This window comes from Drosophila serrata, unplaced genomic scaffold (genome assembly GCF_035046125.1).
Source record: "Drosophila serrata isolate PLE 108 unplaced genomic scaffold, ASM3504612v1 contig_276, whole genome shotgun sequence".
NCBI classification, from domain to species: Eukaryota; Metazoa; Arthropoda; class Insecta; order Diptera; family Drosophilidae; genus Drosophila; species Drosophila serrata.
The window spans coordinates 3,593,084-3,620,673 of record NW_028257174.1 but is presented as its reverse complement, the minus strand read 5'-3'; the positions used below and the strand labels follow the sequence as shown (position 1 = coordinate 3,620,673).

The window sequence follows — 27,590 nt, the reverse complement described above, 5'->3', positions numbered from 1 at the left end:
GTACAAAATTGGAGCTCATCGACGGGATTAAAGAAGCTTGGTCTTCAATATCATTACAATACGTTGAGAAATTGTACGAGTCACTTCCCAGCAGGATCTGTGAGGTCCTGGAAAATGGGGGCGGGACCACCCACTATTAATTTGATTAGAAAATAAGTAAATAATAAGATAAAACATAAAACACTACTAGTTGTTAAGCATTAAGTGAAAATTCATTAAATTTAAGCAGGGGGCGCTAATCTGATGACGCAAAATTAAATTCATATTTTTGGTATACATTTTCTTTTCAAATAAATATAATATTATTGTTATACTTATCATTATGTACCTTATCTTATTTTGAAGAATATTATTAAAAGTATCGTCAAAAAAAGTTTTATGGCTTTAGCCTTGATAGTTTGGATAATATTGGACATTACCCGAGAATGTTCAGGGGGCGCTAATCTGATGACGCGCAGTGTATATTACATAATTCCTGGAATTTAAATTTGTTGTCTTTACTTTTCCAGCTGCTGTGAAAAATACAAACCCTTGCCTAATATTTTCCTCCCTTCCTTCAATAATAAATATTAATATCATTTTAATTTTTTCATTGTTATTTATTTGTAATTTGTTTTTATGATTTTTGTTGTTTTTTTTATTTTTTTCTTCAAAGGGATTTTCGATTTGGATTAAAATTGTTAATTGTAAATTACATTAAATTGTCCGTTCAATAATTAAAGAATTTTCGTATTTGATTTGCGAGCTTTGATTTTATTTGTATTTATTTTGTATTATTTTTGTATGTTTTGTTACTTTTGCTCTGCGGCAGCAGCAATAATTGAGCAAATATTTCCTAATTAAATCAATTCATTCATATTACACGATTCCTACTCAGGGATTTGATTTGAAGAGAAGTGGGGAAAGGGAAAGGGAAAGCAACAGGATAGACAGAGAGAGGAGAGGCATATATATCGGGTATATATATATATTTATAAAGGAAGGATAGGAAGGTAGGGTCAGTCCCAAAACACATTTACAGAGGCGTCTTCAATGATATGTCTTGAAATATATATATGTATATATGCATTCGTGTTCAGTTATTTCATGGATATGTGCAAGAGTCTGAACTAGGTAGGCTATCGTTATCGTTATCGATTACAAGCTAAGAGTAGTTTGTAGTTTCGTTCTCCAAATTGGACTTAAGAAAGGTAAGAGAGATCGCGAGCAATTCGAAGTCGAGAGTTTAATTAATTAATTTAATGTTAAGTTTATTTTAATAAATATATATAATAAATATATATTTTTATATCGATGTAAAGTAAATCGTTTATCGGTTAAGTTTTGACATTCGATTAATCAATAGGTTATATATATATATATATATATTTATATTCGTACTTGTTGTATTAGCTGTGTGCGTTTTGTGTTAAATTTATTGAATATTGGTCAATCGATATCCTATCGATTAACTATGGCTTAGTAATCGAGAACAAAAAAATATGTTGACTAATTTGTTTAACTTTTGAGATGAGTCGTGTTAATATTATTGATGAACACCGAAAATGGTTCACATTATTGCAGTTTTCACAATCGCGGCTCGTCATTTCGATAATTTATTAATTGTTTATTGATAGATATCGCGATTATTCACAGACAAAAAAACGGGTTTTCCCAACTCAATCGTAGGTGAGTGATATGGCCGACTTGGGTGTGGGCAGCGGCGATGTGGTATTCTCCTCCTCATCATCATTCTCCTGCGAATCCTCCGGCTCCCCGAGGGCATGGACAAACTCATAGAAATCGATGCGTCCATCGCCATCCACATCCACCTCCTTGATCATGTCCTCGACTTGGTGTTAGGGGGGGAATATGGATTTAAAGCTTATTCTAGAGGGGAAAGAGCTACTACTACTTACTATCCTCCTCATCGAGATCCTCGCCGAGGCACTGCAGCACTGCTCGCAAATCGGAGGCTGTGATATAACCCCGATTGTGTTTATCGAAAACGCGAAAGGCATCACGCAATTCCCGCTCCTCCTGATCGGCAGAGGACAGGCCAGACTTGTCCTCATATGTCATATTGGACAGAATGTCCACAAATTCCTCAAAGCTGACATTGCCATCCCCTTTCGAGGGAATAAAAAATTAAATAAATACATAGTTAATAAATAAAATAAACATAAACAAACCATCTACATCAATCTCCTGCAACATTTCCTGCAGTTCCTCAACTCGTGCAAATTGTCCCAGGGATCTCATCACTGTGCCCAGCTCCTCTTTGGTAATGCAACCATCACCATCCTTGTCAAAGAGCCGAAAGGCTTCACGAAATTCTCGCATTTGTCCCTTGGAAATGCAACGTCTCTTATCCTGTGACTCATTCGATTCCATTGGATATTGACCTTCGCCTCCTAGCTCCAAATCCTCTGAGGCATAAGAGATCTGGCGGCTTTTCGTCTTACTACGTCTACTGCGGACACTTAGGGTGCTCTGAACCGGCGGACGATGGCGTTCTCCTGCCCTCGAGGATTGCTCGTAATCATCGTAGGATTCCTCCTCATCAGCGCCTTCTCCCAAATCCTCTTCGTCTTCGTCATCATCTTCGTCCTCCTCCTCCTCGTAGTCATCTTCGTCTTGCTCCTTCTGATGCTCCTCTTCCTCTGGTCCCATTTCCTTGAGATTTCTTTGGGCATAGCTGACCCGAGTGCGTCTCCTGGTGCCTCCCTCACAAGAGCTGGAATCGGTGTCCACATCCACTTCCATGGCAGCACTTCGTTGTGTTTTTGATGATGATGATGATGATGACTTGACCGCTCGCTTTGTCATTGTTTCTTTCTTGCGAGGTCTCTGCCTCTGACGGCGTTGCTGTGTCGATGGTGGTGCTGATGGTGGTGCTGTGGCATGACTATCTCCTGCCTCCATGTCCTGGCCAGATCCTGTCTGTGTGGCCACCACCACCTGATCGTTGCCCTCCAGCGGCTGATCAGGTGTCTGCTCCTCGTCGGGTTCATCGCCACTCACTGCCGCGTTTCTCGTCTGGGAAAGAGAGACGTTTAAATAAATAAATAAGTAAATAGATCATAAAATAATTAAGTAAATAAATAGGTAAAATAAATGTCCACAAAAGGCAACTAAGGAAACCTTCTCCCTCTAAACTCCTTTTTGTTTATAAAGAAAACTCATAAGCAGCTTTTGGCGTTTGAATGAAATTAGCCATAAAAACCAGCAATTAATGCTTTGCCTATTTAATTATTTAGGTAGAAAACAGAGCTACTGTGAACTCCTGCTCCTGCTCCTGCTCCTGCTGCTCCTCCTTATCCTGCATCCTCATCCTTTTTACTCACCATTAGCTGGCGGAACTCGCGGGCAATTGTTGAACCAGTTAAAAATTTATTAACTGCCGTGAAAAGCCGTTTTCCTTCCAATGTGACGGCCTTCCTCCCGCTTTAGCGGTTTTAAACGTCAAAGAATCCTCCTCCTGGTGCCTCGTCCTCGTCGTCGTCGTCCTCCTCCACCACCTCCTCCTCCTCCTCCTCCTCTGGATCGTACTTCTGGTGTTCTCTTTTCGTGTGGCAACTGCAACCGCTGTGTGACCTCGACGCTTCCAGGATATGCAAATTCCGTATCGAATTGGGGGGTAGGATGTCGGTTGTCGAGGGGGAGAACTGCAAAAAGAAGGTGAGAGAGAGGATGCCGTGTAGGGGAGGGGGGAAATATGTTAATTAAGCAATTACGTATTGAATGCAATGTGCCACGCCCCTCTAAAAGGAAAGGCGACACACTCATTTGCATAGCGGACACGTCCACAAATTCGCCACCAATGAGGCAACGTGACCGTAACCAAAGCCATTTGCTGGAGCCGCATCCTGGGAGCCAGGATAAGCACCACTGACTGAATGGTATAATCAGTCTAATAATCCATTTGATTGACACACACACACACACACAATGGAATCAATTGATGTCAGCCATGAGGACAGGGGAAAAATCAAGCGAAATAAAGCTGGAATAAATACCCGAAAAAGCTTCCATGGAAAATCAAACCAAGCACAACCAAACAATGTTTGCTCATTGATGCCATTTAATATGTCAAGTGCCACAAAGGGGAATTCAGTTTCTTTAAATTTATATGGGAAATTAAATATATATAATATATAGCAATATAAATTTAAAATAAAGTATAAGAGAACCGTTTTTTGGAAGACTTTTATATTCAGGAGCTGAATTTGAAATCGTTCATAAGAACATTATTTTCAATTTGGAAGACTTTTCTATGCTAGTTTTTTAAACATTAAAATCTCTACATATAGAATTTAAATTGTGAATACATATAATTTAATAATTTTTGACAATTTTAAAGAGTTTGAATTCTTTTTCCAATCAACAAATGATTTGGTACATAAATTTTTAAAAGGCGTATTGCAATATATATGCCAATTATCTATCACTTACATTTTCATATTGATATATTACCAAGAATATCTCAAAAATTTGGATTGTAGATACCTTAAATATATATAAATACAGATTTTATTTATCTTCATTTTTCCCAGCAAATGAAAGTTTTTCAAATATCATAACTTGGACAAAAATTAATTAATTTCCATTCGGAAAACTGCTCTTTGCTAGTTTTTAGAAGGTTAAAAAAACTGCATACCAAATTTAAAGTTTCAAACAAATTAAAATTTTTGTAAATTTTTGTTGGCAATTTTAACGATAAAACCCATTAAAAATATTGAAAAATTTCGAAAAAAAATTTTTCTTCCAAACACGGCTAAATCGATTCTCCTGTTGATGCTGATCAAGAATATATATGATTTATAGGGTCGGAAATGAGTCCTTCACATAGTTTTAAGCTTCTGATAAAAATTATAATACCATTTTTAAACCGATTTTTGAGCTTTTCTATGCTAGTTTTTTTGTAGTTTAATAAAACTGCATACTCCATTTAAAATTTATAAAAATTAATTTTTTTTCGAATTTTTTTTCGGAAATTTTAACAATGTAACTCCTAAAAATGTCGAACAATTTTACAAATTTTTTTTGTCTTCCTGAGATGTCTAGATCGATTCTGCTGTTGATGCTGATCAAGAATATATATGGTTTATAGGGTCGCAAATGATTTCTTCATTGATTTTTATGCTTCTGAGTAAAATTACAAAACCTTGAAAGTTATTAATATATGATTTGAAATTGAGTAAGGTATCAGTTTGTAAATATTATTTGACATTTATATAATTTACATATAGGCTTATGTGAAAATTTTCTATAGAATTTAAGAAACATTTTCCATATAAAAATCATAGAAGTTTACTTTTGCTTTATATACTATGCGAGACATATGCTGAGAAGAGTTATTATTTTTTAATTTAATTTATGAATTATATTAGTTTTTTTTAGCCTTTTTGCATAATTTAACCAACATAAATGGTGTCTACAGTACCGGAAAGGTATGATATACTTGAAATACTGTTTTGGGTATACTATCACTAAATCTTTCTAATTAAATATTAAGGATTTTCGTCCAGAAGTATTGGTATTAATAAATTTATATCAATGCTATCAACATAATAATTTTCTAAGTTAATATTATCCCAAAACAGGAAGAAATTATTGATTTTTATGTATTATTATTTCTAATGATTGAACATACCTAACTAATAACACTTAAATCCTTCTAAAAACATTTTAAACTCAGCTCTTAAATATTGCAAAAATAAATGCAATCACTAATTTTTTTTGCTTTCGTCGAATTAAACCCCATTTGGCCGCGGTTTTTACAACATTTAAATAATGCCAGCAGCAGCAGCAGTTGCTCGGTAAATAAAGAGCCAGGAGGCAAAGGAGGGAAAAGGAGGCAAAAGAGCCAAAAGGAGCTTAATGGCAACCAGCGAGTGGGAGATGAGGGAAATCCGATTATCGCTGTGGCCAGGAAAGGACATCACCGGACAGTCGAGGGAAACCGCCTTTCCCTCGTCGGCTTTAAAATTGCATTTCGATGGGCCGTGTGTGTCGGTTTTCTCTTCATTTTCCTTCACTCCTTATTTTTTTTGTGTAGCATATTTTTCACAGGCAGATGGAAATGAAGGAGAAAACGAGCGGAAGGATGTGGATCGCCGGCACCATATGCGGGTGCAGCAGCAGCAGCAGCAAAAAAAAAAAAAACCGCAAGTGAAAATGCCCCCCAAAAGTGGAAAAAGGGAAGTGCCAAGGCGAGAGCATAAGGACACCCCAAGGACGAATCAGGCCTGGCTTTTCAGCATTTTCACATTTCTTTGCTTTCTGAGTGTAAATTTAAGACAGATCATTCTTTGAACTTTAAAAATCCTTCCAGAATTGCATACACGCATACATAGATTTAATTAACATTTTACGTTTAAGTTGTCCATTAAGTTAAGGAAACAATGGCGAGAAAATGGCATTAGAAGTGGGAGAGGTGAAGGGAATAGGAAGAAGCCAGGAGCTAGGGAATCCTGACATTTGCATACAAGAAAATGATCTCCTTGCCATCATCTGCAGCAGAATGAACAGGGCACATCATCCCATCAGTTCATTCCACGTCAGCGGTTTATCGTCCTAGAGGTGTCATTCCAATTTTCTTACGAGCAAGTACAGGAAAAGCGAAAACAGGAAAATTAAGGGAGGAAGTTATCACTAAGGAAAATTAATAGAAAATAAATAGAGACACATAAAAATAAGAAATTTTACAAGCTAGCTTTTCTTCAATAAATTATTATAAAAAAATATATTAATCAATAGGTAAAAAAAATAGGAAAATTAAGAAAATAGAGACAGAATAAAGTAAGGATTTTTACGAGCCCGCTAAGCTAGCTTTTCTTCAATTAAATATTATAAATAGATAAATATAATTTTAAATACATTTACTTCCTTTCCATTTCTATAGCAAAGTTTCCTCATTGTTCTCTGTGTAAATTGGCGTTTTCTATTCCTCTCAACATCTCATCTCTTTGGCTGTTTCCATTTGCTTTGGAAACGCGTGCAAAGTTTTTGACATGAAATAAATGAAGAGGCAACTTTCCAACAGCAAACACTCTCCTCTACACTCTACACTTTCCCTAATTTTCTGGAATTTCCCTTCACCAGCACGTGGCTCTGCATAACTTTATTCGAAGTCAGAGTTCTATGTTAGTTTCTTTTATTTTTTTGTCGCCAAACAGAAGCCACAACGGCCTCCTAGTGTTTGGTGTAAGGAAACACACTGAATAATCAACATTTGATAAATAAAGTAAATTTAATGCTCAAACTTTTTAATAGATTTGAACAGGACTTTCTCAAACTCCGATACTTTTTTAGGGGAAAAGCCGAGGAAAAAGTGTGGGGGAAAATTAGAGTCTAAAGAAAGTAAAGTGGAGTTGAGGAAAGCCAAAGAAACAGTCAGGGAAAATGTGAGGAAACCGCTTAATTAGGCTGTGTTGAAAAAGTTTTGGGCCTAAAAAAAAGGTTCAAACAAAGTTCTTAAAGTCTAAATTGCTTAAACAGTTTTTAAATGAGACTCTAAATTATTTATTATATTTATTTTGAAGTTTATTTTGAGCACAGTCTCACTCTAAAGGACTCTGGCTTTTTCGGCCAAGTGGAGGTGGAAATGCAACCCACTTTCTCCCTCTTGATATAAACCCCACCCTTGACCATATTTTGTGGCAAAACATTTAAGCATCAGGCAGACCCCAAAAAACAGCGGAAAAGCTTAAATACAAACCGCAAAATGTTTTCGGCGGCGCGCATTTTATTGTTTAATTTGAATTGCTCTAAGGGAAAGAGGAAGAGGTTTTGCTTTTCGCAGGGTTTTTCCCTCCCTCGCCTCCCCCGAAGGCTTTTCCGGGTAATAACCGCGTGACCGCAGCAGAAATTTAAATGGATTACAATGCCCCGGCCACGCCCCCCATGCAATTAATTAAGGCGAGGCAAAAAGTAAATAACATTTCTCGCCGCAAAATAAAAAATACAAAAAAAATACAAAATACTGGCTCTGTAGTTGTGTCCTTTGGAAATTGTCATACGCGGCGTATGCGTTATATTTGCATGCCAATGAATGGATGGTGTGGGTGTGCACTTGGAGAAAAATGGGGGTGATTTTTAATGTTATTTATACAAAATGTATAACTAAAGGAAAGTTTATATCAAAGAGATATGAGTTAAATTGATTTTATTTATACAAATTCCATAAAAAATAGAAAGTTTAGATAGAGGAAATATAAGTTTTGACTATAAATCTTGTGAAAGGGTTAGACATAATGATTTTAAAAGTTATTTATGAATTTCAAGCTTTGTTTTTTAAGAAAAAACCTTGATTTTAATAAATATTTTATTGAAATTAAGTTAATATTAATTAATTATAATTTATTAATTATTTTTTTTAATTTGTAGAAAGAGCATACATGTTTTCTAATTAGCATTTCAAGTTTTTAATATTTATTTATACATATTTTTTCATTGTAAACCTGATTTTACTTGGAATTCAGCTTGCTTTTGTTCTTATTTTTTCTTTGCGTGTATCCTTTTTGTATGAATGCGTGCAAGTGTGTTTTTGTATCCATGTGCGTGTGTGAAATGGTAGCACACACACACAAAACACAATTTGTACATAAAAGCGGCAACAAAAAAAGTTTACGCATAAATCAAACAAAAAGCAAACAAAACAAAGAGGAGTGCGGAAGCAGCCTCTTTTCCTGTTGCCGCCACTTCCTCTTTACCTCTCTCACTCTCAGTCTCTTCCTGTCTCTTTCTCACTCCCTCGCTGGCTTTCTCTCCCTTTCTCCCACTTTTTTCTCTTTCTATTCATTTGCTTCTTCTGCACTTCTCCACTGCACGTAAATATTTCGTGGGCAATAAAAAATTTAACAACACAAACAGGGCCGAAAAGAGCAAACAAAGCAATTGCTGGGGGAGGAGAGGAAAGGAGAGAGTATAGAGAGAAGAAAGTAGAGAAAAGAGAGAAAAAGAAGGAGAACAAGAGAGTGCATAGTGGGAAGAAAGTTGGAAAGAGAAGGGAAGAAAATGAGAAGAGAAACTAAATCACGTTTAAACTATATTCAATGCTCTTCTTTATTTTTGGTTTCTCCACTATATCTTTATCCCTTGTTGGCTTATCCCCCACTTAGACATTACCCCTTATCCTTTATCCCTTATACGTTATCCCTTATCCGCATCCTGGATCCTTACATAATTTATAACACTACCACATGGACTCCACCAGCCAGTTTTGTGTGCAAAAAGAGCAGCAACCGCCGCCAAAGTGTGCCATGAATGAATATGCATGATAATCAAGTGGCGACGTTGCGGCCCGGTCTTTCCCTCCTCCTCTTTCCTCCTTCTTCTAACACACACATACACCCAACACACACCCACGCAATCTCCTCCTTCCTCTATCCTTTGCTTTGCCAGACAAAGTGCACAAAACGTAGCATACTTTCCAGGGCCACCGAATGTTGGCAATAAGAGCGAATGTGTTGCATTTGGATTTTTGGCCATCAAAATGGCAACCAACGCTAATTGCAACACTTTGACCAAATAAATTGGGTGATTTAAAGGTATTTGTGGGAGTAGAGAAAAAGTTTCATGGTTTATTGAGTTGGGAAATGCCACATTAAATGGGTTTTAACTACCTAAGTTAACTTGAAATCTCTACAAAAAAAAAAAATATTAATAAGAGAAGGATTCGTAGATATTTCAGAGTTCAAAAGAGAATCAATCTAGAAATGAATTTATATATTTTGAAGATAAACCTTTAAGTGCATTTTGTATAAGTGCTTAGTTAGTTTATCTATCTATCTATCTTTTTTGGCAATAATTTATAAGCAATTCGACTTGAAACACAAGAGCATTTTTAAATATTCGAAAAATGTGGATTTAAAATTAAAAACTTTCAGCTAAAATCCCTTTAAAGAGGTCTCATAAAATCTAACTTAATACAGAAACAATCTTGATATGTGTATAAGTATTCAATTTATTTTTATTCAAGAATTACTACTATTATTTCCAAATATTTTATAAGATTTTTTGTTGTATACATTTTCTCAGTATACTTAGTAAAAGTTAAAAAGCTTCAAAAAGAGTAGCAAAAAATTCATAAATAAATTTATTTAAAGGCATAAATCTCTGTAAATAATGTTATCTTATTTAAAAAGCAATAATTTTGCACAGAGTTTCGGTTATTTAAATTATTTATGGCATATTTTGGAGGCCTTTTTAAAAGATTTATAGGCACCTCTTATATTTTCGTTCACTTTAAAGTTATATTTAACAAAAAAACAAGCTTGCTCTAAGAAATAAAGTATTAAACAAGGCTTTTCACACAGTCAAATCTGTCTAGAGCACATCTACAGCCAATTGTTATTTAAAATTAGACCAAAAGTGCACACATCATAGACCCAAAAACGGCCCCCGAAATGCTTTAAATGTGTGCAAACACACACACTTCTGTAGTACATAGTATATAGTATATAGTATATAGTATATTGTACATGTGTGTGCATTTTCCTTTGTCTAGTTCGTTAGTCACAGAAAACGAGGAATATGGCCCGCATTCTCACATTTTGCCAAACAGCCAGATAGTCTGCTGTTTGTGACATTTGCATACGACTTAAACGCCTGCCTTTCCTGCTTTTCCTGCCTGCGTGCTTCCCTCATGGCTTCCTTTCGAAATTGCTGAGAAATTGCATTTAACTTCCGCTTGACTTGCAGCCGCAATTGGCCAAAAGCCCCTTGACCAGTGTCCGAAAGCGAACTTGCCACCAACTTGGAAAACTTTTGGCTCCCCCCAAAAGAAAATGCCAACGGGAAATGGGGGGGGGGGGGAAATTGATTCAAGAGGGGAGAGACTTTGGTATACGCAAACAATTAGCCGAAAGAGGCAAGTTTCGGGAAAAGTTTGGCCCTCTTTGCCGCAGCTGCTCCAGAAACTTGGCCTTTTGTGGCAAAAGTGGAAGTGCATTCCTCATGGAATTGCCTCGATTGACGCTACTTTCCTGCTTTATTTCCACTTGGATTATACTTTCTATCTTTTTTTAAATGCTCTTTTCAGTTTTGTTAATTAAATTTCAATCAATATTTGTATACTTCAAAGCGCGGGTCATGCTACAGTTTTTATTATTCAGTACAAATTCATACATTATATTGAATATAAATCTCATGCGTACATTGGTGGAAACAGATGTTGATAGTTTTCTCGCTGATTTGGATTACATGAATTACCGCAAGTATTTTTTTTTTTTAAGCAATAAGTACATTTTATGTGTAATAAGTTTAGGACCAAAAAAATGCAAAAAAATTTATGAAAAAATTGTTGGGTGAAAAAATTGATTACAATATCTTGGTGTGAGTTTTTTTGCAGGCTTTATCACTGACTTGTCTTCAAGACAAGACATTTCGTGAACATATTGGAAAAGAACCAAGTTCTTTTCAGGAAAATTTCTAAAAAGAACTAAGTTCTTTTCAAGAACATATTAAAAAGAAAAGGAAAGAGCATATTCATTTCTATTCCTGAACATTTTAAAACGGGGAAAAAAACGCATTTCTTTGGCACAGTATGGTGGGAGATCCTTTAGTGGAAAATCTTAAGTCTAAAAATGTGGACATCTCTTTGGATGTCTCTAGCGGCGTCTCAGTGGAATGTGGTCGTTGATCAGGGATGTATCAGAGTAAGCTTAAAGGAAGCCCACAATGCGATCCAAAGCTTCATTGCGATTCTTCATTATGGGACATGAAATAATGAAATGAAATAATAAGGAAATAAAAATAATAAGTATAATGAAATAATAACGAAATAATAAATGTAATGAAATGTGGAAGTAAAATGTCGGCTTGTACCCAGAACTCTTCAAGTCTTGATTAATATGGAATTGTTATAAAAAGATTATATCAAACAAACGTTTAAAAGAGTACCGGAATTAAGCATTGACATTATAATCTCAAAGATGCATAACTCGATAAACACGAATTTAATATGAGCTTTACGCATCTTATTCATTATATTATCATTAAAACATTTAGAAGTAGGATTAGGAATAGGAATAGGATATATGAAGGGTGAAATGCCATTGTATTTAAAGATTCCATTCCTTTTCCCGAACAAATCGAACACCTATTATCTCATTATCCAACTCACAAGGTCGGAATCAACAATGCGTACGATCTCATGGCTTGGATTAACTGGATACTGAACATAATCCATCATGTTCTCCCCCTCCCCATCGGTCTCATCTTCGTATCCCTCATCATTTGGGTAATCATCCTCATAGTCAGAGTCGTCTTCAGAAGTAGTATAATCATCATAGAAGTCACCATCAACAAAATCCTCATCATCATCGTCATCGTAATCATCGTCCGAGAAGTCATTACCATCATCCGAGGATTCATCATCTTCATCCGAGGAGGACTCATCATATTGACCATCTTCGTAATAGTCCATAGCTTGATACTGCTGCTCCAAATCAACGCCCAATAGCTCAGCGCAAAATGGATCCGGCTTAATGACCATATTGGCTAGATCTGCATAATACAAATCATATTCATCGCTATCTTCCTCAACCTCAGAAAATGATTCAGTTGATTCATTTTCAGATTCATCTTCTGATTCGGTAAACCCCTCGACATCAACATAAGCAGACTCATCATCTTCGACATTATTATCACCTGAATCGCCTTGAGAGCTCTTCTTCTCGATCGGCTTCATCGAGCCATAATACATCAAGGTTGATCCATTGTAACCAATGGGCATTGGTGCCTCATTCAAGGAAGCTGGCTTCATGATGGATCCTTGCGGATTTGAGATCGAATCTTGTGGCTTAAAGAAGGATCCACCTTGTGGCGAGTTTTGTTCCTTTGGAACCGATTCTTGTGGCTTTTGATACCAATTCTGACGCTGCTGTTGCTTCTGTGGACGATTCTTAACTGGTATTTTGTATTGGCTCAAAAGGGGCCACTTCTTGGCTTCAACTTTCTCAAGTCCAGACGCAGAACGAATATATGGTGGCCATGGTGGCGGCATATTATCATATTCGGCCTTCAATTCGTTAAACATATGTGCTGGCAAGCGATAGTTAGCCATCCTAGAAACAAACAATACAAACAGAAACAAAAACATGGAATGAAATAATAAAAATGGGATGAACAAATAATGGGATAAATAAATAAATAGGTTGAAAATAAGTTTGGATGTGGAGAAAAAGGGGTTAACGACTCTTTCTTGGCCATTCATTTATCACAAATTACTTGGGGAATCAGTTAAACGGCGCCAGCAGATGACAAATTAAGTGTGGCAGGTCCTGACAACCATCAGCAGACACCCCCCTAAAAACATAAACAAAAACCAAACACACACACACGTGTCAGCAGGACAACTTAAAGTGTTTACAAAGACAAAATAAAATGTACAAAAATAAAAAGAACTCAAGGGAACCTAAATGAACGAGAAAAGTTGCAATGCAATGAGTCGAAGATGAAGATACTCTTTCATTTAACACTTTAGTCAGGTTAATATTTATACCCTTGCAGGGTTTTATAATTTCAGTCAGAAGTTTGCAACGCACTGAAGGAGGCACCTCCGACCACAGAAAGTATATATATTCTTGATCAGGATCAACAGCCGAGTCGATCTAGCCATGTCCGTCTGTCCGTTTCTACGTAAACTAGTCTCTCAGTTTTGAAGCTATCTGAATGAAACTTTGTAGTTAGTCTTCTATATACTCTCACTCGTATATATGTCGGAACGGGCCGGATCGGACGACTATATCATATAGCTGCCATAGAAATGATCGGAACATTTTTACAAAAAAAATTATTACATTTTCAGTTTTCAACATTATTTAATAAAATTTAAGATATAGCCATTTTATATTATTCCACAATTTTGTGTAATATTTTATGAAAATCGGACTACTATATCATATAGGTGCCATACAAACGATAGTTTGACTTGAGGAAAAATGCAAATCTGTGAATGTAAAACTGCAAATATAATATATAGTATATATATAGTAATATATATAGGTGAATGATATTTATATATAATATAAATAGGTGAATGAAATAAAAGCAGATATTACTTCATTGTTTTTTAACATAAAAATAAATTTATATTGTATGGATTCTTAGTCATCGAAGTTCTATCTGCAAGGGTATATACACTGCCTTTCTTGTTAGCTATAATTTAAGAATTAAATACTTTAATATAATATAAAGTTATTCCATTTAAAAACTTGACTTGGAAAATGTATATACCCCAATGCAGGACCTCCAACTGGCGTCCAAAAGGACCCAAAATTTCGGTCTGCTCCTCATGCATATGCATGTGTATGTATATGGAAATATATGATGGTGGGAGGTGTGAGGTGGTCCGACATCGTCCTTCGTCCTTGGCCCTATCTCCTTCCTCCTTGGCGCTTTGCAATTTAGATGTTTATCCCCGCGTTCCCTTTGGTTGCCTGCCTCTCGTTTGTTTGGTTTTTACTGTAGCTGTTGCTTTTAGTGGAGGGACCCGGTCCCACAGGCCGTCTGCCTTTTTATATTTTTTATTTTTGGGACAGGACAGACGGACAAAGCGTTCTCCTTAAGCCTTTTATTCAGTTCTTTTTCTTTTTTGGGACATCACCAACCTCGACACTTAACCCTCTGCTGGCTAAAAATTTACATTTCGTTTGCTTCATCTATTTTACGTATTCATCGCGAACATTTACATGCGTTTTATTATCTTCCCTTCGCTCTCTTCTTGTTGTGTTATTTGTTGTGTTACATATTCAAAGGATTTGCCATCCCCCTCTTATCCTTTTTCTTTTTTTTTCCTCGGTTTTTCTTTTTGGCAAGTGGATTTGCTGCCAGACAACTCTGTGGGTCTGTGTGTATAGCTTATTTTAATATCAACATATTTATGATGTGTTTGAGCACCAAGAAGTCCCTCTCTCTGTGTGTGTGGCACTTGAGACCCTTAATCGCTGTGACAGCAAGCAGATGGGAGGCAAAAATTATTACAAAACTCCCCATAGAGCCTCAGCTGTCTTTTGTGGAGTCTCTGCAAGTTGTCTTTAAATAACCAAAGAAACTGATTTAATATTCCCTTTTCAAATTGTGAAAATCATTTCTCTGATAATAAATTATTATTTAAACTAGTCCAGGTGTTAGTCTTGGGGGGACAAACAACAGGTGAAGGCGGACATGGGACATGTCAAGTGGCTACCATTCCTTATGCATGTAAATCTTCAAATCCCCCCAAGTGCAGTCACTCCTCCCTTCTTCTACTCTGATAAATTATAAACAAGGAATCTCCATTTCCAAGAGCCAAATGGCTGACAACTTTTGACTTGACTTTGCCACCCCGCAAGACCTTCAGAGATGCGGATCCGAATGACTGACTGGCTGACTGATGAGCAGCTCGAACTGGGTAACACCTGACAGACAGGAGACGGAAGAGATTGCAGATTGGAGACGGGACAAGGAAGACGAAAGACATGAGCCAGGAGAGACCTGCTGAGATGAGAGAAAGGAAAATGGGAATTGGCAACAGGCCCATTAGGAAGGAGGTCCTTGCCAATTCACTGCCACATCATCAACTTCGACCTCAACGAGGGCAGGGCCAATTAATCCTTGCTCGCCTCAAAATTAACAAGGATGCGAGATGATGATGGGGGATTTTCAAATGGGCAAACACGTACACACACACCACAGGCAGGATATGGATTTTAAAGCTTCTGCTGATGCAGCTGCTCCTTCTGGCTGCTTCGATTAGATGGGATATGGGTTTGAGTATGAAAATTTATGCTGCACGATAAATAATCGGTTGTTTGCCAAATTGCTGGGAAAATTTCATAGCAAATTTCGGGAAACCACTCATGGCTGATAAAACGCAAACACAATCGATACTCTTATGGTAAGCGATAACCACCATAATGATTATGGTTAAGAAAATGCTTAAGCCGTATGGAGATTAAAAGCCAATTACTGGTTAGTACTTGTGTATATATAATGTATATATTGTTAGGGCTTTTAATAGCCTTACTCCAAGTACTAAGGTAGTATTTGTATTCTTTGTTATTTCATACGATTAATAATCGATAATTAATAAGAAAGATTAGAAGTTATATGAGTGTCTCTAGAAGTCTGATTGAACTTTGTATATATTTTTTTATATATTGTTAAGGCTTTTAACTGTCTTACTTCAAGTACTAAGCTAGTCTTTCTATTTCTTGTATCTTTATCGATAACTAATAATAATTAATTAGAAAGGTTACAAGTTATATGAGTTATCTTAAAGCCTGGTTTTTTATATGTTAAATATATTTTATTGAGGCTTTTAATAACCTTATTCGAGTAAGTTTCCTAGTCTTTGAACTCCTTGTAATGAATAATCGATAATTAATAGGAAATGTTATGGTTTGAACGAATAATTATCAATAATTAATATGAAAGTTTACAAGTTAACATGAGTTCTAGAAATCTGATTGTTTCTCTCATTGTTAAGGTTTTTAATAACCTTACTTCAAGTACTAAGCTAGTCCTGGCAATTTCCCTTGATTAATAATCGTTAATTAGTAAGAAATGTTATCAGTTACACAAGTTATCTTAAAGCCTGTTTATTCCTGGTGGAAATTGAATACCCTTGGCCAGTACTGTCTCCTTTATTGAAGCTAATTAAGGAAAGATACAGTCTCTCCTGCCTCTCTCTCTCTCTCCCTCTCTCTCAATCCTTATGAGAATCGACCCCAGGCTGGCTAATGGTATAAGATAAAACCCACCTACAGCTTCTGCTCCTGCTCCTGCTGCTGCTCCTGCTCCTCCTCCTCCATCGACCATTTACCCCACTTCACTCATCGCCTGCCTTTGGGGGTAAACCACTTGGATTACACTTTGCCAAAAAATATGTTTTGCTTTTGTGCTGCTGCTGTTTTCACTTCTGTTTCTACTACTGCTTCTGCTCCTCCTCCTGCTGCTGATGCTCCTCCTCCTGCTCCTGCTCCTGCTCCTGCTCCTGCTCCTGCTGCTGCCTTTCGCTTTCTGCATTTCTTTGTCGCCGTTGGGTTATTGTTGCCAGTTTCCCAAACAATGCAGTCCCCGAAAAGGACAACATGAAACATGGCGAGACCTTGTGGGCGGTGTGGCGTGGCAAGTGGAAGAGGGCGATGGCTGTGATACATGAATAAGGACAAGCAAGGCCAACGGCAAGCGATGTCGCTACAGCAGCCCCACACCCACATCCACACCACCCAACTCAGTCCCAATTCCAATCCCCATTTCCCCGCCCCGGATACTTGTCATTGTGGTGCACTTTTTCCTCTCTATTTTTTTTTTTTGTGAGCTCTCCTCCACTCGGAAGCCGCTCACCTAAACACACCGGGACAGGAAATGGGTAACAGCTTATTGCATAACCCACAAGCGGGCCAATGTCGCCTGGCCGGGATTAGGCCAGTCCACGAGAAGAACCCTCCCCCCAAAAGCCAGGAGAGCCAGGAGAGCTAGGAGTTCACTGGAAAGGAAGCTAAGGGTTTGCTTAAGATATTTTTAAAGAATTTGTGGGTATATTTAGAAGTTTAATGAGATAAAATATATATAAACTGAATTATATTTATTAAAAAATGTTGTTAAGACTTTAGGAACTTCTTTTCTTATACTTATATTTACCCTAATTCATATTTAAATTTTGAACTGCCTTTTTATAAAGATCCTTGTTCAAAACTGAATGCATTTTCCCAAGCAAAAAAGCACTTTCCTCTCATATCCAAATAACTTTTCAGAATTTGTGGGTATATTTAGTAGTTTAAGACTTTAGAAACTTATTTTCTGATACTTTAAGCCATCATAATTGCAAATTTAAACTTTGAACTGCCTTTTTATAAAGATCCTTGTTCAAAACTGAATGCATTTTCCCAAGCAAAAAAGCACTTTCCTCTCATATCCAAATAACTTTTCAGTGTCTGCCTTGAAGGTTCTTGAGTCCTTTCCCCTTATTAATTTCTTTCAGTGTGACCTCGCTTATATATTGCCATTTAATCTTCACTAAAAGTGTGTGTGTTTGAGCATTTTGTGTTGGCTTCATTGCGAAATTCTTTGGCTAAGACTTGCTTTCGACTCAATCAAGTTGATAACTGAGGCACCCAAAGGCACCCCCAGAAAAGGGTACCCCGAAGATGAAGGAAGAAAAGTTCCCTGCTGCACATTGGCAAAACTTTTTCGCACCAAAAGATTTTCGCAAACTGCAAAATTTTTCCACTTTGATGCCTTTGCCTCTCGCTTGCGAGTCATTCAAGTAAAATATGCCATATATTCATCAGGACACACACACAGTGGGTACGCACAGTATGTACACACTCACTCTGACTCAAGGCTGACAAGTTGTAACTTGATCCAATTCATTAAATGAAAATTATATTTTATGATTTAAATTGCATTTTCCCTTTAGCCTGCACGTACGTACGTACATATATGAGTATTTGTGCATATGTGTTTGCTGTGTTAGTTCAAGCGAACACACTGTGCACAGCAACACTTAAAAAAAAAATATAAAGGAACTTGGGAATAAGACATATAAATACTCAACATAAAAATCATCAGAACTAAACCAAAAATGCATTAATTTTAATTCGGAAAGCTTTCCTATGGTAATTTTTACTAGATTAATAAATCTGCATACCCCATTTAAAACTTAAAACAATTAAAAAAATTTCGATTCTTTTTTCGAAAATTTTAACGATGTAACCCCTTAAAAATTTGGCAAAATTGTAAAAATTGTTTTTTTCTTTCAAAAATGGCTAGATCGATTCGTCTTTAGATGCTGATCAAGAATATGTATAATTTCTAGGGTGGGAAATGATTTCTTCACTGCGTTTTATGCTTCTTACTGAAATTATAGTACCATTCTTTGAAGCAATTTTTATAAGACAATTTTACCGTAAACCAAAGTTAAGGAAATCCATAACTAAGCCAATATTAAATCAATTTTAATTCGGAAAGTATTACTATGCTAGTTTTTTATAGGTTAATAAATCAGCATACTCCATTTAAAATTTTTTAAATTTTAAATATTTTAGATTTTTTTTTTCGAAAATTTTAACGATGTAACCCCTTAAAAATTTGGGAAAAATTTTACAAAAATTTTTTTTCTTCCTGAGATGGCTAGTTTGATTCGGCTGTTGATGCTGATCAAGAATATATATGATTTATAGGGTCGGAAATGACTCCTTCACTTAGTTTTAAGCTTCGGACAAAAGCTGAAATACCATTTTTTAATGGATATTAACAATATATTTATGTGACAATTTGGTCGAAAACTCAAAGTTTAAAAAACTCATAACTAGGCCAAAAATTCATTAAATTTAATTTGGAAAGCTGTTCTGTGCTAGTTTTTAATAAGTTTATAAATCTGAATACTCAATTTCAAATTTAAGAAAACTAGAATTTTTTTCAATTTTTCAAAATTCAACTTTCATAATTTTAACCCTTATAAAATTGGGAAAATTTTGATAAAATTAATTCTTTGACAAAGATAGCTAAATCGATTCAGGTTTTCATGCTGATCAAGAATATATATGATTTATAGGGTCGGAAATGATTACTTCACTGCGTAACAAGCTTCAGATTAAAATTATAATACCCTGAAAGGTTATAAAAATAACTGTACACTTCCTTAGATTTTGTTACATTTAAAATAGATATTTTATAAGTTAGAACCCTCACATTATTTCAAGTGTAGCCCCATCTTAGAGCCCTTTTACAGAGCCCTGGAAGCTGGAGGGCAATGAATCATCGGGGGACTTTGGCGAAAAGAGGAAGCCTCCTGACTTGGTCTCCTGGGAGTTACTTTGCTTTAAAATGCATTTTTTTTTTCTGTGTGTGAGGAAATTTGAGAGCCACAGGACACCCTTTTTTTAACCCAAAACATAATTTAGCGGAAATTCTGTTGCTGTTTTTGTTTTCTTGGTTTTTTTTAGAGCGCGTAAAGTCAATGCGGAAGCAGTCGAAATAAGGAAAGAATAAAGGAGCGAGAAAATCCGGAAAAGGACTCGCTCCTGTGCTGGCGACAAAAAACAATTTCATCTTGTTAAGCTTGCAATGGGCATTGAGGAAAGAGGACAGAGTGTGTGGCAAGGAATTTAAATTGAGCGCATTCAGCTGAAGATGCAGCCTCCATTTTTACCTCCCACTCTCCTTTTCCTGAGGGAAATGTGAAAATTCCCACACATACTCTCGTTTTGCTTTAGCTTCTTTTTTTTTCTTCCTTTTGCTTTCCCAGCTTGGTGGCAATAATAATCTCCGGTGATCGTTATGTTCCGGAGGCCAATCATTTGTCATCTTTCGCCTCACTTGATTAATGCTTGGTCCCAAAAACCAGGACACGGATACGGTTGTGTGTCCTGTGTATCCTTGTGTATCTCTACCTCTGCACGATTCGTGTAAATTTACTGCCATCTCTTTTGTGTAATTGCTTTCGAGCAGCGAAAACTATTTCCGTTCCGGTGACAACTCTCTATTCCGCCCGCCATTTCTCTAATTGCTTCCGCTTGCGTTGGCCAAATGCAAATTGCATTCGCAGGACTCTGTTCTCTCTGTCTCTCTGTCCCCTTCTTTCTCCCCAAGTTAATCGCTTAACTTTGGCGTCAACATTTCTCCACTCCAAATTATATAAGCCCTGACAAATGTCGCCTCTCTTTTGCCAGGAACCACCTCGCTCTGCTTTCTACAATTCTGTGTTGCGTCCTTTTGCCATCTCACTGCTGGCGACCCCCAAAAAAGCATGCTACACATTTTGACAGACTGACAGCTGGGGCCAGCGTGGGCGGAAAAACAGGGTATGGCATGGGCATGGAACTGAGACTGAAACTAAGACTGAGACTAAGACTAAGGCGGGGTCCAGAAGCCAAACAAGAAGCAAAGCTGGCTGAGATGAGTGCGTGAAATGCTTAGAAAATTTGGTTTAATTGTTGTTAATATATAAATAAATTTAGTAATTGGGGTGTTTTTAATAAAAATAATGCAGAGTTGGTTTTAAATCTAATTGGTTTGCTTTGAAATGTCTCTTATTTATATTTCTAAACCAAAAACTTTTTTTATTTGATGTTTAGGGGAAATTTAAGCTTATAATAAATATAGCAATTGTGATATTTTTAATCAAATAATGCAAAGTTTAAATCTTGTGTATTTGGTTTAAGTTTTGTGTTTCGGGTTAAGTTCTTTATACTTGAAAACCAAAAACTGATTTATTTTGAAGTTTAGGAAATTTAAGCTTGGAATAAATATAGATATAGATATTATATAGATAAATATTGTTTCATTATTATTATCATTATTATTATCATTATTATTATCATTATTATCCTCATTATCATTATCGATCTCATTATTATAATCATTATTTGCAGTGATTATTATTATTTTAACTATTGTTAATATCAATTTTATTATGATTTAACAATTGCCTCGAAAAACAGTCCACTTTTTAGAGTTTGTGCCTGGTTTAGTATGTTTTTAACAGTTTTTCTATGATTATATTTATAATACTGACTAATATTATTATCTTTAAAATTAATATCACTATTGTTTTCATTATTGTTATTATGATTATCATTAAGATGATTATTATTATTAAGATGATTATTATTATTATGATTATTATTATTATTATGATTATTATTATTATGATTATTACTATTATGATGATTATTATGATTATTACTATGATTATTACTATGATTAATATAATGGTTATTATTATGATTATTATTTTTATTACTATTATTATTATTCTTATAGTTATTACTATGATTATTATTATGATTATTATTATAATTATTATTATTATTTCTATTATTGTTGTCATTATTAATTATGTTTCTCCTGACATTTTCCTTGTCCGTGACTCACGGCTCTCACAGCTTCATTTCCTGGCTCTGACTTTGGCTCAAAGTGCCATCGTTTTGGCCCTGCAATTAACGCAACAAGATTTGACCCTCTTCTTCCTCTCGCTCTCTCTTTCTCTCGCAGTTCGCTGATTGTATTTGGTATAATTTTTAATTAGCTGCTTTGCTCACCCTCCTCCTCTTCTTTTTTTGTACAATAATTTCCTTCTATTTTTTTGTTCCCTCGTCCGCTTTGAAGCGGGATAATTGCCTGGCTCTGTCCTTCGTTTTTTTTTTTATTATTGCCAGGACCAGAAGGACATCAGAGCCATCGACATGTGGCAAGAGACTCTCTATAGAACAGCGAGATTTTTTAATTTAATAAAACTCGCCACACTCCCGTAATTGACCAAAGGCAACTCCCTCCTTCCCCCCGTGGAGGGCGTGGTCGTGTCAATATTTCATATGTGGCTGCGTGTTGCCCCAAAGCTATATACGATTTATCTCCATTTCCGCCGATTTTGACCAGAATTCTTTACACACACACAGATCGCCAGCATCATGCCAATATATTCCATATTTGCATTTTGGGGGCTTTTACTACGGGTTCTCTCTTCTGTTTCGAACTGTCAGTGGTCGTAATTCCCGTTGAAATATCGCCCCTGACATTTGAGTTTGATTAAATTTGAATATCTGAATATGCATGGCCACAGGGCGAATTGGAAAATGGGAGAGAAAAACGCGAAATATAGCGGGGAAAAAAATGTGTATATAAAAAATAAAGGATAAATAACCATAAACTGGTTACAGATTAATCTGTTCTCCAATCCAATTATTCACTTTCGAATTATATAGATTTTGGAATCTACCCTTAAGTTAAATACCGCTAAGAATGTCACATTTTATTTGAATCACATTTTCTCCTAAATGGTTTTAGTGTTGTCTGAAAATTGTTCAAGTGTTTTCACCCCTCAACGCTAATTCCCTCAATTTTAGTTGGCAAAGTTCCGCTGCGTTCTGGTAAATAACAAGTCGCTTAATCCGCTCAAAGCCAATTAAACAACTTTTTAATCCAACGGCATGGCGCGTCTCTCTCTGCCAGCTTAAGTTTAACTTTTTTAATCAGAATTTATGAAATTGTGTTTATAGTTAAGCCAAAAAAATGTGGCTGCAATCGTTATTTTGGAATAAAAAGATTATTTGAATACGAAAAAGTTACTTATTTAGGCAGGGTTTTTATATCCTTTTAGTATATTTTAGTTGTAATCAGAAGCTTAAAACGTTGTGTAGGAATCATTTCCGACCCTATAAATCATATATATTCTTGATCAGCATGAAAAGCTGAATCGATTTAGCTATCTCCGAAAAAGATTTAATTGTTTCAAAATTTTCACAATTTTACAGGGGTTAAAAATTATGAAAATTGAATTTTGAAAAATTAATAAAAATTTTAGTTTTCCTAAACTTTAAATTGAGTATGCGGATTTTTTAACTAGATGAAAACTAGCACAGAACAGCTTTCGGAACTAAAATAAATGCATTTTTGGCCTAGTTATGAGTTTTTTAAACTATAATTTGTCGGTGAAATTCTCATATAAAAATATAGTTAATATCGATTAAAAAATGGTTTTTCACCTTTAGTCCGAAGCTTAAAACTAAGTGAAGAAGTCATTTCCGACCCTATAAATCATATATATTCTTGATCAGCATTAAAAGCCGATTCAATCTAGCCATCTCATGCAGAAAAATTGTTTTTTTATTTTTTTCAAATTTTTTAAGGGGTTTAATCGATAAAATTGTCAAAAAAAAAAAAACATAAAAATTTTAATTTTGAAAAATTTTAAATTGAGTAAGCAGATTTATTAACCTATTCAAAACTAACATGGGTCAGCTTTCCGAATTAAAATTGATGCCTTTTTGGCTTAGTTATGAGTTTTTAAAACCTAGATTTGTTAATAAAATTGTCATTTAAAAATATTCATAAGTATCGATGAAAATAATGTGTATATTTTAATCTTTGTTGTAATCGATTTCCAATTTGATTCTATAATTCAAATGCAAACTGCAAGGGTATATGCTTTGTCCTCCCGAAATTAGTTTTCATTGTTGTTAATTAGTAAAATATTTATATTCAAGTTGTAGTAGAATTGAAATGCTTCCAAAATGTTTCAATTAAAAGAACTGTCATTATTTTAAACAATATGCTAATTTGTTAGTTTATATTTTCATCACCCGCAATAAAGTTAAAAGAAGTGAACATGGCGTTGCCACCTGCTTTTAAGACATGAAAACACTTTCTAGAAGAACAGAAACAAAATGGAATCAAAACTATAAAAGAAGAAAAATGGTTGCATACTTCTATCTCCTTCGGCATATCACTCACATTCGCAAACACACAGACACACACACGCGCACGAAAAAAAAAGAACTTGCACACTCAAAATATCAAAAACCAACTTTCTTACTTCTCCTTTAGATTTTCCAAAAAATTTTCAAGTTGTCCGTGTGGAGTTCCCGTTTCGTAAACTTTCTTTAAAATAATATTTTAACTTTAATTACTTCAAGAATTCAAAATTATTCACACAAAAAAAGCACCAAGTCCTCGATTTCGATGTTTTCCCTTCCAGAAGCTGTCACCAAGTGAAGGCGAGAAAGGTGTAAAGTGAAAACGATATTTGTTGCTGTCAAAAAGCTGTCAAAAAATGTCGCTAAAGCAAGTGTAAAGCGAAGACGAAATTTGTTGCTTTCCTTTAAACAACTACTACTGCTATCTCGCTCTGCACGAAGAGAAGAAAAAAAACCAACCCTTTCACATAACCAAAAGCAAATTAACTAATACTTTACAAAAATTCATGCACGTAATTATTTTCCGATCTGAGATTATTATTATTACTTACATATGAAAGCAGAAACTTTTACTTAAAAAAACATATGTACTTTATGTTCAATTCAAACGAAATAAGTTAGAATTGCTTACATCTCATTTGCCAAATTGGGTTCAAGTGGTCCATGTGGAGCTCCATCCATTATGTTAAAAATCTTCAAACACGATTTTAACTTAATTACTTGAAGAACTAAAAATTATTCACAAAAAAAAAACACCTGGTTCTCCGATTCGATGTTTTCTCTTCCAAAAGCTGTCACCAAGTGAAGGCGAGAAAGGTGTAAGGCGGAAACGATACTTGTCCCTGTCATTTAGTTTAGAAACTGTCAAAAAATGTCGCCAAAGCAAGTGTAAAGCAGAGACGAAATTTGTTGCTTTCATTTCAACAACTACTACTTCCATCTCGTTCGCCACAACATTCATATTCGCACACACACACACACTCACAAAAAGAAGAAAAAAGAAACCAACACTTTCACAAAACCAAAAGGAAATTTAAAAAAAAAAAGACACATCTTCACAGAAATTAATATTTTTTAAAATTCATGCACGTAATTGTTTTCCAATTTGAGATTATTATTATTACTTACATATCCAAGCAGGTTATTATTTAAAATTCAATAAAAAAAAGAGGTTAGAATTGCTTACATCTCATTTAGATTAGCCAAATAAGGTTCAAGTGGTCCATGTGGAGCTCCAGCCATTTTGTTAAATATCTTCAAACACGATATTAGCTTAATTAATTCAACAATAATAATAGAAATAATTCACAAAAAAAAAAAAAAAAAAAAACGAACAAGTCCTCCGATTCGATGTTCTCTCTTCCAGAAGCTGTCACCAAGTGACTCCAAAAAGAGTGAAAGGTGGAAACGATATTTGTTTTCCGTCATTTTCTTCGAATTTTGAAGTTTAACATAGAGGCATCTCGCTCACACATGATTCCTATTCTTTCATTTGTGTTTTGTAGCTTTATTAGGCCGCAACTTTGCAGTTTTGTCGCCTGGTACTTCCCATTCGCTCGCTCCTGAATTTTTTCAAAGTTTGTAGCAACACACACAACATTTGAACATACACACTTACATGTGGATTAATAATTGGCGCTGCTATTATTTTTTTAAATATGACAAATATTTACTTCAATATTTTAACATTTGTTTTGAAAATAACATTTTCAAAAGAAGTTCCCCAAAAAAAAGCGCTGTAATCTATGCTAGATCGCAGGTAAATTTACCGGAAAATGACGACACAGAAACAGGCAAAACTCAGACACAGAGGAGACGAAAATAAACAAGGCACAGAAGCAGACACAGAGGAGCCAAAAATGAACGCGACAAAATGTCTTCATTTTTTTCGCTTCTTTTTACTTGACGGTTTCTTCATTATTTTCTATCTTCCCTTTCGCTTGCTCCTGCAACCAATTCACACACACATTCATACACTAATCACAAATGCTTCAAAATTAATATAAAAAATACAGAGAAAAGTAATTTTCCACTTATTTTTAAAACTCGTACCACAAAACTGCCTAAAACAAGAGAATGTAACAAAAAAATTTACGTTGTGCACGAGTTTCTACGAGCTTTTCCTAAGAAAAGCGCAGAGATCTGCGCCAGATCGAATGTTTTTTTTCACCAAGGAAAGCTAAAAACGGCGGGCTTTCAACAAAAAAAATCAGGCCTCCTCAAAAACGGGGACACAAATATAAAACAGACACCAAAAGTTTACTTCTTTTCTTAATTTTCTTGAAATTCTTTCGAGTTGCAGAATGCCGCAATTTGCCGCTATTTCGGCGCGTTCTTCCCTTTCGCTCTCTCTTGCACTCCTTAATGTGTGGCATCGCACACACACATCAACACACACTCACACACACACACATTGGCAAAGCCCAAAACCAAAACACACACAAGGCACGCACTCAGAAAGCGGCGCACCAACTCCATCAAACACTTCACTCGAAAAAAAAATTAGAAGTTAGAATCTCTTTAACTTGGCTTACTTGCTAATTCGCAGCTTGCTTGGTCGTAATATACGCACACTGAGCGGGATGAAACGGACGTGATTGCACGTGCATTCACTTTAAAGATTCCTCTGCGGCGAACCGAACCGACCGACGTTCAAAAGCCAAAAGCAAGCGCAAAAGGGAATAACGGGACTTAAAAGCGTACGGCAGTGTGGCCAGCTTAGCTGATTTTTGGCCAGATATGGCATTTTTGAAAAAGGAAAAATGCTATAAAACTTGCAACTAGCTTCTGGCCTAAAAAATAGCTTATTTTAATATTCCTCTTATATGTTCTGGCAATAATTGCAGCCGTGGCATTGACAAAAAATTATATATCAAGCTTATTGTTCCCAATGGTTACGTTTTTAATGTGAAAATAACAAATAACACACATTAAATCATTAGATTTTATTAAAATCTAGCTTATTCGGACAGGCAACACTGTGTTTGTTACAAAAACAAATACAGAAAGTGTGACCATAAATTGGGCTATAAGATAGAGGGAGAAATTTGAAAAACAAAACAAATGGAGCATTTTTAAATTTATTTGTATATTAGGGTTGTGTGTCTATTGTTTTCAATTTCTTAATTGTAATTTTAGTCATTTTTCGTTGAAAATTTAATTAGGGGCTTAATATATCTGTTGAAGATATCTTAATTCTTCCGATAGCCTTGGTTATACAGATTATAATGAACTAGTTACTAATTTCGATTCAACAAGTTCGCTGGACTCTTTTTGACCATGACTTTATTTCGGATATTTGCAATATTTCACCTTTTAAAAATGTTCTAAAAATACTGCAACATATACTTTATAACTAGTAAAAAATTTAACCTTGGGCGCTCTTCAGGAAATAACATTTAATAAATGGTCAAAAAATGG

At 35.4% G+C, this 27,590-nt stretch overlaps 2 protein-coding genes and 1 long non-coding RNA gene across 6 annotated transcripts in view; 1 reads left to right on the top strand and 2 right to left on the bottom strand.

Moving 5' to 3' along the window:
* Positions 1-27,590, top strand: part of LOC147643203 (uncharacterized) — a 102,129-nt gene that overhangs the window by 23,761 nt on the left and 50,778 nt on the right. The gene's annotated exons all lie outside the window — the stretch shown is intronic.
* On the bottom strand, positions 579-26,863 carry LOC110179437 (uncharacterized). Its single transcript, XM_020946973.2, has 5 exons — positions 26,705-26,863; positions 3,327-3,647; positions 2,172-3,018; positions 1,899-2,108; positions 579-1,831 (listed from the first exon to the last, which is right to left on the bottom strand). Exons 2-5 carry the CDS (start codon positions 3,327-3,329, stop codon positions 1,659-1,661), a joined length of 1,233 nt encoding a protein of 410 aa, XP_020802632.2. The 5' UTR covers positions 3,330-3,647; positions 26,705-26,863; the 3' UTR covers positions 579-1,658.
* LOC147643204 (uncharacterized) lies at positions 9,048-25,533 on the bottom strand. Of its 4 annotated transcripts, none has more exons than XM_020946977.2 (3): positions 25,357-25,533; positions 12,110-13,052; positions 9,048-11,690 (listed from the first exon to the last, which is right to left on the bottom strand). In XM_020946977.2, exons 1-3 carry the CDS (start codon positions 25,410-25,412, stop codon positions 11,649-11,651), a joined length of 1,041 nt encoding a protein of 346 aa, XP_020802636.2. In that variant the 5' UTR covers positions 25,413-25,533; the 3' UTR covers positions 9,048-11,648. The 4 variants fall into 4 exon arrangements, with proteins under 4 accessions (XP_020802636.2, XP_020802637.2, XP_020802639.2 ...); XM_020946978.2 differs by lacking the exon at positions 25,357-25,533 and adding an exon at positions 24,802-25,321; XM_020946980.2 differs by lacking the exon at positions 25,357-25,533 and adding an exon at positions 24,290-24,428.

Coding starts and splice junctions, on each gene's coding strand:
- LOC147643204 (XM_020946977.2), bottom strand. CDS start 25,412: ATGGCTGGAGCTCCACATGGACCACTTGAACCTTATTTGGCTAATCTA. Junction 13,053..25,356: donor TTGGCTAATCTAAATGAGAT/GTAAGCAATTCT, acceptor GTTTGTTTCTAG/GATGGCTAACTATCGCTTGC. Junction 11,691..12,109: donor GCATTGTTGATTCCGACCTT/GTGAGTTGGATA, acceptor CCCATAATGAAG/AATCGCAATGAAGCTTTGGA.
- LOC110179437 (XM_020946973.2), bottom strand. Junction 2,109..2,171: donor GCAGGAGATTGATGTAGATG/GTTTGTTTATGT, acceptor TTCCCTCGAAAG/GGGATGGCAATGTCAGCTTT. Junction 1,832..1,898: donor GGATCTCGATGAGGAGGATA/GTAAGTAGTAGT, acceptor CCTAACACCAAG/TCGAGGACATGATCAAGGAG.